We start from the raw sequence: 10,945 nt of genomic DNA, 5'->3' as shown, positions 1-10,945 counted from the left end.
GCCGCCTGGACTTCAACTCTTCAACGGAAATACGCCAGCCAGGGAAGCCGCTTCCGGCTACTCTAGGAGCGGCGACTCGCTGCTACGCGCCAGATTAGCCGGTGGAAAGACGGAAGTCTGCGCCGGTTCGCCCCCAGAGGCCCCGCCCTTCCATTGCTATGGGTGCTCGACCTCGGTGAGCACCTGGCTGGATGCGGTTCTTATCGGCTTCTCCTTGGCCTGCTGGTCCGTCCACCGTGGAGACAGGCTGGGCTGTGGCGCTTCTGAACCCGTTAGGAATTTTTTGTTTTGTTGGATTTTTTGTTTGTTTTGTTTTTCGAGACCATAGTATCTCTGTGTAGCCCTGGCTGTCCTGGCCTCGCTTTGTAAACCAGGCTGGCCTTGAACTCACAGCGATCCGCCCGTCTCAGCCTCCCTTGTTGGATTTTTTGAGACAGGGTTTCTCTGTGTAGCCCGGACTATGCTGAAACTCTCTTTGTAGACCAGGTTGACTTCAACTCAGAGATCCATTCCTGCCTCTGTCCCCTACTCCCCCCCCCCCCCCCCCCACACACACACCAGAGCTGGAGTTTAAGACATGCACTACAACGCCCAACTTTTTTCTTTTATATATAATAAAGTACAAGTGATAACACAAATTGTTTTAATCTGTTGAGTTATGTGGTGTTAAGGACCCGCAGGGTTTCCCGTTTTGCATCTTGATAGTTCTTATTCTGCAAATCAGGAAATTTCCTGCCCTAGGGAACCTTTCTTTACCTGGGCCACCAACATTCTTTGTTTGGAATGTTCCTATCACTGTCTAGACCCGATGTTTGCGAGGTTCATGTCGGTGGCATGGGTCAGGATTTCCTACCTCATTTTGTACACTCACTGGTCAACAGACATTTGGGCCACTGTGATGCCAAATTTAATTCTAAAGATCCAAACTTGTAATTCTAGTTTAGGTAACACTTCGTTCCACAAAAAGATAGACCCACGAGCTGGGCGGATGTTTGTTTTATACAGAGGGAAGAGCTAAAGGAAAGAAAGAAAAAGGCAGAAATAAGATTGGTCTTGTCAACTAGCAGTCCTGGTGGGCACATTTGATCCCAGACCTCGGGAAGCAGAGACAAGTGGTTCTCTGTGAGTTACAGGCCAGCCTGGTCTACAGAGCAAGTTCCAAGGCAGCAAGGGCTACACAGGGAAACTGAGTCTCAAAAAAGGTCTTGTTAGAGTTATTTTCTTCAGACAGACGTTAGAAAAAAAGGGGGGAAAAGTGCCAAAAACCAATTGCAGGGACACCGGGTTAACACAGGTTGCTTTTCTGTAAGGATTAAAGCCAAGTGAACTCTACTATTGTGGGGCCTGTGTAACCCCATTTCTGAAAAGGAAACTCCATTTTTAAGGGAAAGTGACCTGGGCATGAACTCCAGTTTCACAAAGCCCACGAGAAGATGCTTCGATCAACTCACCTCTGATAATGTTTGACCATCACCCTAGCAACGGACAGCCAATTAGGGGTAGCCAGGACACCTGGCCTGAGGAAGATAAGGTTGCTTAGCTACCAGCTGGAAGAGCCCCTAACCCCTGGGCCAGAGTCATGCAGCCTCAAGAACATCCACCAGTTTGGGCCGGTTTGAACCAGTTCAGAGCTCTAACCAATCCCAGAAGTACTCTTACTGTTGCCCGAGATCTGTGCCAATAGAAGTAAAGATTACTAACCCACCGTGGAACTCCTTTTTCTGGCCTTTGTAAGAGGCCTGCACGTTCCCCTCGAGGTCATCACCATTTTGTTTGAGCGGCCAACCCTATAATTCTAGAATTCTCTTTGCTTTTAAGTACAACTTTGGACTCCTGGTGGTTTTTGAGGTCCTCGAGATCTGGGCATAAGGCTGTCATGCTCACTGAAGTCCACCATCTCCTGATTCCCCAAACGGTCAGATAACAACCTAGTTTCCTCTGGTGCCTGAGACTTGAGCATGGTTGATGCCTCTGCTGAGTCTGGTCAGCTAAGGGCCCAGTTGCGGGACCTTGCTGTGGGCTTTGTTGAAGAAGGGTGCTATCAACATAGGTGGACATTATCAGTTTGCACTCACTTCTTTTGGCTTTGTATTCAGAAAAAAAAAAAAAAAAAAGAAATTCTTGAATTCTCTAGATTATGTGTTAAGTCTATGTTTGACTTGCTGAGGAATTACCAGTTTCTACATCAGATGCTCCTGTTCAGATTGCCTGTCCCCACCAAGCATGTTCCTGTTCTACTTTGAGTTGTTTCTGGGCTCTTTGTTTTGCTTAAATTGTAACCATCCTAACTGATTTAACCTGGTATGCTGTATTAGAACAACAGCTCGGTGTTCCACAAAGTAGCACAGAGCAAAGGCAAAGGTAATTTCTTTTTGTAAAAAGGAGCACCAGGACCCAAAACCTGCTGTAAGTGGGCCAAGTTCACTTGTTCTTCCAATTTGCCGGGATCAGACTTCACAGTCTTTTGCAATTGGCTACTTTTGAGAGGAACAGTGCAAAGGCCGTGAAGAGAGAAAGGAACAGCCACTGCACGCTGTCAAGCTCCCAGAATGCAGCCGGGCCTTGTACAAACAGGTTTTACCAGACAGGAGAAATGAAAAGTTTGCATAAAAGTTTTATAAGGTGGGAAAGATTGAGGGTGAAGGAGAGGTCCTGTCTCCAACACCAACACAGAGCAGAGAGCAAGTCTTTAATCCCAGACTTGGAGAGGCAGAGGCACCCTGATCTACAGGGTAAGCTCACAGACAGCCTGACCTACATAATAGAGTCCTTGTCTCAGAAAAACAAATGATGATAAAGGTGGAAACTTAAAGGAATGTTACCCCATGGCCAGGCTATGGTGATGTACAACTTTCAGGGCCAGCCTGGTCTACCAGGATTGCCAGGGCTACACAGAGAACCCTCCCCCCCCCTCTCATTCATATACCATTGGCAGGCAAGTTATCTTTTTAATTTTTATTATTTTGAGACAAGATCTCATTATGTAGCTCTGGCTGGCTGGCCTGGAATGTAGACCAGGCTGGCCTCAAACTCAAAAGAGATCTGCCAACAAGCTATCTTTGATAGAAAACAAACACACAGGTTTCACATGCCATACATATAATTTTTTTCCGTTTGGGTGTTAGTTATGTGTTTTGTTCATTTCCCAATAGTGAAGCTTGAAAGGTCTTGGCTTCAAGGTTCAAAGGGGACACTAAGATGGATTATCCTTTTAGCAAAAGATTTATTACAAGAAATATTAATGCCATAGACAGGCAGACAGCAACATGGGAGGGGCTCTGAGGAGCATTCAGGCTACATGGCAGAGTACTGGGGGAGGGTGGGTCCTTTCAGGGTTCAGAGGAAGAGGGTAGGAATTAATTAAGTTTCCTTTTTGGTTTCAGTTGGCCCCTGTTAGAGATAACCAGTGAGTAGTCAGTCGAAGAATGTCAGGTGGCTGATTCATTTCTCTCGTGGTGGACATCAAGAATCTAGGGGCGGGGGTGGGGTGGGGGTGGGGCGGGGGAGGCAGCGCTGCTAGAGAGTTGGCTCAAAGGTTAAAGAGCACTGACTAACCTTCCAAAGCTCCTGAGTTCAATTCCTAGCAACCACATGGTGGCTCATAACTATCTATAATGAGATCTGGTGCCCTCTTCTGGCAGGCAGGCACATATGCAGGCAGAATACTTTATAAATAATAAATATTTTTTAAAAATAATAATCTAGCTGAGCAGTGGTGGTGCACGCCTTTGATCTCAGCACTCAGGAGGCAGAGGAAGGTAGATCTCTGTGAGTTCAAGTGCAGCCTGGTCTACAGCCAAGGCTACATAAAACAACCCGTTTTCAAAAAACAAAACAAAGTTGTAGAGAGAATGTTGGTTTCTTTAAGAATCCAGCTATGTAGGGGCTGGAGAGATGGCTCAGCAGTTAAGAGCACTGGCTGCTCCTCCAGAGGACCAGAGTTCAATTCCCAGTACCCACATGGCAACGCACAGCTGTCTGTAACTCCAGTTCCAGAGGCTCTGGCACCCTCACACAGACATGCAAGTGGAACATCAGTGCACATAAAATAAACAAATCTCTAAAAACAAAACAGTTATGTAGCTGGGTGTGGTGGTGCAGTGGTGCATGCCTTTAATGTACCCAGCACTCTGGATGGCAGAGGCAGGTGGATTGCTCTGAGTTGGAGCCTAGTATGGTCTACAAAGAAGAGTCCAAGACAGCCAAGGTACAGAGAAACCCTGTCTTGAAAAAACAAAAACAAACAGTAAGTTATGCTATGTGTTTCTGCTTTAATCCCAGCTGCTAACTATAATTTGCTTCGTGGACTATCGGGGGCCTGAGGACAGTTGACATTTGGAATTCTGGAAACTTTTCAGAAGGAATAAATTCCAGAGCCCTCAGAAGGGTGTTGGCTGGGCACTCAGGAGGCACAGCTGTCCCTCCTGCTGCTTCCTGTTCCTGCTGTTGCTGGTCTGTAAATAGGCGGTCATGAGAAGAGACAGTAAGAAGAAACCAGAGATACCCTGAAGAGACGAAGATTGGACTTGCCTCATGGAACTCAATGGCCCTGACCAGCAGGAAGTAGTAAAAAGATCTCAGTGTCCCCTCTCCCCACTATGTTTCTGTCTCTCCTACCGGTTTTGGGTGTTGGAAGGGACTGGGTTGGAGAAAGGTGGTTAGTAGAATCTAAATAAAATAGCTTTCTAAAAAAAACCCTAAAACACAAAATATTTTATGTGTATGGGTGTTACCCTTGCATGTTATGTCTGGTGCCCAAGGGGCCAAAAAGGGTGTCGGAAGTGGAGTTACAGTGGCTGTGAGCTGTTATATTGATGGTGTGAAATGGACCTGGATTCTCTTAATAGAGAGCGGGCAGATCGTCTCATCTCTGTACCATCTCTCCAGCCATCTGAGCTCAGCTTTAACAAGAACATGCACACATACAACTGAAATGAAAAGGGACTTTGAAATATATTGCTGTGGCAACATCTGAAGTTGACACAAAGGAGGGTTTATTTGTACTCAGTTTCAAAGGGTTTCTGTCGTCCATGGAGTTTGCCTCACCGCTGAAAGCCTGTGGTGAGGCAGAAGCATCATGACAGCAGGATCAGGTGGGTAGGAGAAGGGACCGCTTACTTCATGGCAGCCAGATAAGTGGACAGTGAGAACGGAGTGTGAGTGTGTGTCTGAGTGTGTGTGTGTAACATGGCCCCAGACCGACTTTCTGCAACCCAGCTCCACCTTCTAAGAGCCATTCATACCATAGATGGGAGCCAACCTGCCCAATTTGGGAAAAGCTGTTTTAATTTTTATTTATTTTGTGTATGGGTGTTTTGCCTACACTTATCTGTATATCATGTGCATTCTTGGTGCCCATGAAGGCCAGAAGAGGGCATTGAACGCCCTGGAACTCGAAGTATAGACGGTTGTGAGCTTCCATGTGGGTGCTGGGAATTAAATCAGTGTAATTAGCCACTGAGCCATCTCTCCAGCACCTCAGAAAGCTGCTTTGCAAAACAACAACAACAACAACAACATGAAAGTCAGGCATAGTGGCACACATCTTTAATTTCAGTGTTCAAAAGGCATAGGCAGGTAGATCTCTGTGGGTTTGAGTCCAATCTAGTCTACACTGTCAGTGTACAACAGCCAAGGCTGCACAGCAAGACTGTCAAAAATAAATAAAGCAAACAAACAACAAAATTAAAATTACGTAAATAGGGCACAGTAGCCCATATCCATAATTTAATCTCAACCCCTGTAAGGTTGCACAGGAATATCACTTAGGACCAGTTTGGGCTACACAGAAATATGATCTCAGAAAACAAACAAAGACAAATCAGAACACCACCAAAGACTCCAGAATGAAGTCTGGAGCAGACCGTGCTCTTAACCACTGAGCCAAATCTCCAGCCCCCTCTTAATACATTTTCAAACAAGTGATGTTAGAAAGACAGAGCTGGGCCTGGAGCTGCTAAAACAGAAAAAGTGATGTAGGCATGAGAGCTCTGTCCTCGAAGTATAGTGGACAGCTCTGAATGAGGACTGTGCCATACTTGGTGGGCAGTGACTGCACACAGAAGACTGCCAGCATCTCATAACAGGACTTGGGGAGATAGTACTTCTTAGTATAACAGATCACACTGATGACAAAAAGACTACCCCAAAATTTAAAACAGCAACATAGAATTGTTGGGGGATGGTCTAGTGTATTTTGATGCTAATTACTGCTTGCTGTCTCTGTGACCTACCTTTTAATTAATAAAAAACCATCCAACCTGGGCAGGAAAGAGGAGATAGAGGTGTGGCTAAGGGGCCCAAAAAGGAGAGAGAGGAATTCTGGGAAGAAAAGAGACCGTCATGAGGAAGGAGAAAGACCGGAGGAGGAGAGGAGAGGAAGGCCGCCATGGGTTAGATGGAGGGGAAGCACATGGCTGGTGTGGATGAGGAATTCGGCCCAGATGAAAAACATTAACAAGTATTTGGAATTATGGATGGGAGGTAGCTTGATAGAAACTGGTAGAAACAGATGGCGTAGGATTAGGGCAGGTATCACATACCTGCCCCACTATGGGAAGTAGTTTAGAGGATTAATGCCTGCCCAGGTTAACTAAGGCTATTTTAAAATATAACTAACAAGTGTCTGTGTCTTAAATGACTGCTAGCCGGGCATACTGATAATACTAATGATACAGATAACTTAAAAACAATATAGAGAGGAAACAAGAGACGCTGTAGCACACATCTGTAATCCCAGGAGGCTAAAGAAGGGCTGTGAGTTTGAGGCTAACCTGGGCTACATGGTAAGACACTGTCTCACAAAAACAGACAAAGGAAGGATATGCCAATTACACAGGCTTGGGTTCTTGTTTTGTTTATTGTCGTGTGCTAGACACTAGGGACATAGGAACCAATGACACATGATTACTGTCCTCAGGAAACACGGTGAGAAAGAGAGAAGTTGTAACTGTGGTGTTTCAAAGCAAGTACAGTAGCAGTGGTAAGCACTGAACAACAGAGGCTCGAGACACAAGCCCAGCTCAGCACCAGGGAAGCAGTTTTGGGCTTCACATAACCATCAGGGCGAACTGGGAGAAAGGGGGAGCTCCGTCAGGAGTGGGAGCAGCCTGGAGGACATGGGCAGCCACACACATCAACTGTAATTACCAGGACTCAAACAGTCGAGGAGACGAATCCCATGGCTTGGAGATGAACTAGTCCCAGACAACAGAGAACCAACTTTCAGTTTTGCATGAGAAAAGCTCCTTTCTCTCACCTTTCAGCTAGGTAACCACTTCTCAAGTAATAATACAGCTGTGCTCACAGAGGATTTAACTTGAGGGTGTGCTGTAACTGCAAATAACATCTAGAACATTCTCTAGAGTCTCTCCCTCAGTGTACAGCTCAAGATCAGCTGACCAGTCCCTCCGCTTTCCTGCCCTGGTTAACAGACAACAGGCCTAGGCATAAGCAGCCCCTCTGTGACTTGGGAAGTGTGACACCTCACAGCTTAGAGGCCACACATATACCAAGTGTGCCCGTTTCCGAGCACCGCTTACTCAGAGAGGGTGTCTTATACATTATCTGCACGACACCCCTGCTCTGCAGACCTCTCTCCTAAATGAATGGTGGTGTCAGTCAAGGCAAGGTCCTCCTGGTCGACGAGCTCCGGGGGAAGATGGCCTCCACGCTGACTGTACTGGTGGGGCTTCTCTTCCGAGTGCATCTTCTGGTGCTGAAGGAAGGTGGCCCTCTGGATGAAGCCTTTCCCACAGTAGCTGCACACATAGGGCTTCTCCCCAGTGTGAACAACCTGATGCAGCAGCAGCTTAGAGCTCTGAATGAAGGCTTTGCCACAGTCCTTGCACTCAAAGGGCCTGTCTCCAGTGTGGATCTTCTGATGCTCGGTGAGGTGGGCCTTCTGCAGGAAAGCCTTGCCACACTCTTTACACTCATACACCCGCTCCCCAGTGTGGATCTTCTGGTGCCGTATGAGGTAGGAGCTCAGGAAGAAGGCCTTCCCACACTCGTTACACTCGTAGAGTTTTTCCCCAGTGTGGATTCTCTGGTGCTGCGTGAAGTTGGACGTCTGGCTAAAGCGCTTCCCGCACTCGGTGCACACGTAAGGCCGCTCTCCGGTGTGAATCCTCTGATGCTGAACGAGCTTCGAGCTGCGGATGAAGGCCTTCCCACACTCGCGACACTCGAAGGGTCTCTCTCCAGTGTGGATTCTCTGGTGCTCGATGAGGTCCGAGCGGTGTCGAAAGGCTTTCCCACAGTCTCTGCACTCGTACTGTTTGACTTCTGTGTGGATCTGGTAATGCCGGATAAGGCTCGAGCTCCGAATGAAGGATTTCCCACACTCGTTACACTCATAGGGCCTTTCTCCCGTGTGAATTCTTTGATGGCGAATGAGTAAGGAGCTCTGACTAAAGCCTTTCCCACACTCTTTGCACTCAAAAGGCCTCTCACGGGTGTGAACTCTCTGGTGCCGAAGAAGATCTGAACTGTGACAAAATGCTTTCCCACACTGAGCACACTTGAACGGCTTTTCTCCCGTATGAACATGCTGGTGTTCGATCAGGTTCGCATAGTGAGTCAAGTCTTTCCCACACACGTTGCACACGGACAGCCTGTCCCCGCTGTGGACTCTCTGGTGTTCAGTGAGGAGAGAGCTCTGACTGAAGCCTTTCCCACAGTGATCACACTTGTATTGCTTCTCCCCTGGGTGAGAAATCTGACGTGGAACTACACTTGACCCAAACGGGAAGCTCCTGCCAGCAGCGCCACAAGGATGGGCCTCCCCTTCCGTGAGCTCTCTCTGAAGCATGAGGAGGCTTGAGCTGAGAATAGGGTCTCTTCCTGACTTACTACACATCTGGGCTGTTTCTCCTGTTTGGATTTTCCAGTGCGTCACTGTTAACTGTTTGCAGCCCCCATCCTGAGAGAGGGGACTCTCCAGGCTCTGCCCTTCTGGGTTCCCCAACAGCTGTGCTAATTTGTCTTCACGAAATTCCCTGGACGCAGAGGCAGAGGGCTCTAGCACTGTGAGTTTGTCTGACATCGTCTTACGTGAATTTTCATTCCCCAGAAATTCAAGATTCAGGACCAATCATCTTCTTGCCTTTAGCTCCTACAGTTGAGTCTGAAATGAGAGAAGAAGGTGGTCTTTTCCTTTTGTTATCAAGAAGCTGTTAAGTCAGGTGGTGGTGGCGCACACCTTTAATCCCAGCAACCGGGAGGCAGGGGCAGGCAGATTGCTGTGAGTTCGAGGCCAGCCTGGTCTACAGAGCAAGTCCAGGACAGTCAAGGCTACACAGAGAGACCCTGTCTCGGAAAAAAACAAGCAAACAAACAAACAAAAAAGAAGCTGTTGAACAGGCTGAAGGTATAAAGTTGAACTCCCATCCAATTGAGAGAGGAAGCATTTCCTCCGCCCACACCTCTGACCCGTCATTGTGACCAGCTTTCAGGAAGCCTTGCCCCAGAAAGGCTTCCTGGGGCTCCACCTCTGAGCTGTCCAACTGAAGGACAAATAGGTCTGTGCCACCCAGCACTCCTCTAACTTGTGTCCTGTGTGGGAGACACAGGAATAGGAGGATAGTCAGAACTCTACTTAAAAACCAAGACATGTGGGCTGGAGCGATGGCTCAATGGTTAAGAACACTGGCTGCTCTTCCAAAGTTCCTGGGTTGAATTCCCAGCAACCACACGGTGGCTCACAACCATCCATAATGAGAGCTGGTGTCCTCTTCTGGTGTGCAGGTGTACATGCAGGCAGAACATTGTATACATAATAACTAAACAAACTTTAAAAAAAAAAAAAAGACATGTAATTCCAAGGCCACGCAGATAAAATCTACCAATCCTGCTACCCCCACCCTCATTCGCGTTCCGTACCCTGCTCCTACCCAGTGCGCATCCGTGACCCACAGCACTGTACTCACTTGAGGGTATTTGCAGCACACAGGGCCTCAGTGCTGACAGCAGTGTACCAATTCTGACCTACAGTGATGAACCTTGAAGCCAAGAACGTGGTTAGGATCTCCATACTTCCAATCTCTTACCCTTTCAGTGGCCTTCTAATCTAGTTCCCTCAACGAAATCCCTTGGTGATTGGAATGACTCCAGCAGTTCCTGTCCTAGGCCTCACTGACACAAAATACTTTATATTCTTAGCCCTACAACTTGTTGGGTTCTGTATCCAAGAGTTAGCCCACGTCAAATAAAATATAAACAAAACAAAAACCCCCAAATCTGTACAAAACATGCATACACCCTTGTTGGGGGGTGGGGCATTATTCCTTGAAAACAACATACTTACCCAGCTGTCACAATATCTTAGGTATGGTAAGTAATAAAGATGATTTATAGGACAGAAAGCTGTGAGTAGATGGCATGCAAACATTACATGTTTTTGGTTTTGTTTTTTTAAGGCACTGGCTGGCCTAGATATATGGACCTATATGTACCAAGCTGGCCTCAAACTCACAGAGATCCACTTGCTTCTGCCTCCTCAATGTACGTCATCACTCTAGCACCTCATGACACTTTTAAAAAAAAGTTTTATTTACTTATTACTATGTATACAGTGCTCTGCCCGCATGTACATCTGTTGCCAGAAGAGGGCATCAGATCACACTATAGATGGTTATGAGCCACCATGTGGTTGCTGGGAATTGAACTCAGGACCTCTCTGGAAGAGTAGTCAGTGCTCTTAACCTCTGAGCCATCTCTCTAGTCCAACTCACGACACTTTTAAGGAAGACCTTCAACATCCTCTGACTTTAGTGTCTGCAGAGTGAGGGAGCTCACCCACCCTTTTCTTCTTGTCACCTTGTGTGAGACCAGCTCTGGCTAGACTCAACCTGTTTTGGATCGGCCTGAACTCTTGCTGACCAAGTGCTCGCTACATCCACAGCCCTGAAGCCCTAGAGGTATGCCGGCCATGTTCTACATCCGC

At 47.2% G+C, this 10,945-nt stretch overlaps 1 protein-coding gene across 1 annotated transcript; it reads right to left on the bottom strand.

The window, feature by feature from the left end:
• Positions 1-7,074: 7,074 nt before the first annotated feature.
• On the bottom strand, positions 7,075-9,164 carry Znf623 (zinc finger protein 623). The gene has a single exon (XM_051159765.1). The coding sequence runs from the start codon at positions 9,044-9,046 to the stop codon at positions 7,556-7,558; it is 1,491 nt and encodes a 496-aa protein (XP_051015722.1). The 5' UTR covers positions 9,047-9,164; the 3' UTR covers positions 7,075-7,555.
• Positions 9,165-10,945: the final 1,781 nt, after the last annotated feature.

The sequence above is a fragment of the Acomys russatus genome, chromosome 17 (assembly GCF_903995435.1).
Source record: "Acomys russatus chromosome 17, mAcoRus1.1, whole genome shotgun sequence".
Taxonomy (NCBI): domain Eukaryota; kingdom Metazoa; phylum Chordata; class Mammalia; order Rodentia; family Muridae; genus Acomys; species Acomys russatus.
The sequence above is the reverse complement of the archived record's forward strand: the minus strand, read 5'-3'. Positions and strand labels throughout refer to the sequence as shown.

Bases quoted from the DNA above. Each gene is read 5' to 3' on its own strand.
- Znf623 (XM_051159765.1), bottom strand. From the start codon at position 9,046: ATGTCAGACAAACTCACAGTGCTAGAGCCCTCTGCCTCTGCGTCCAGG.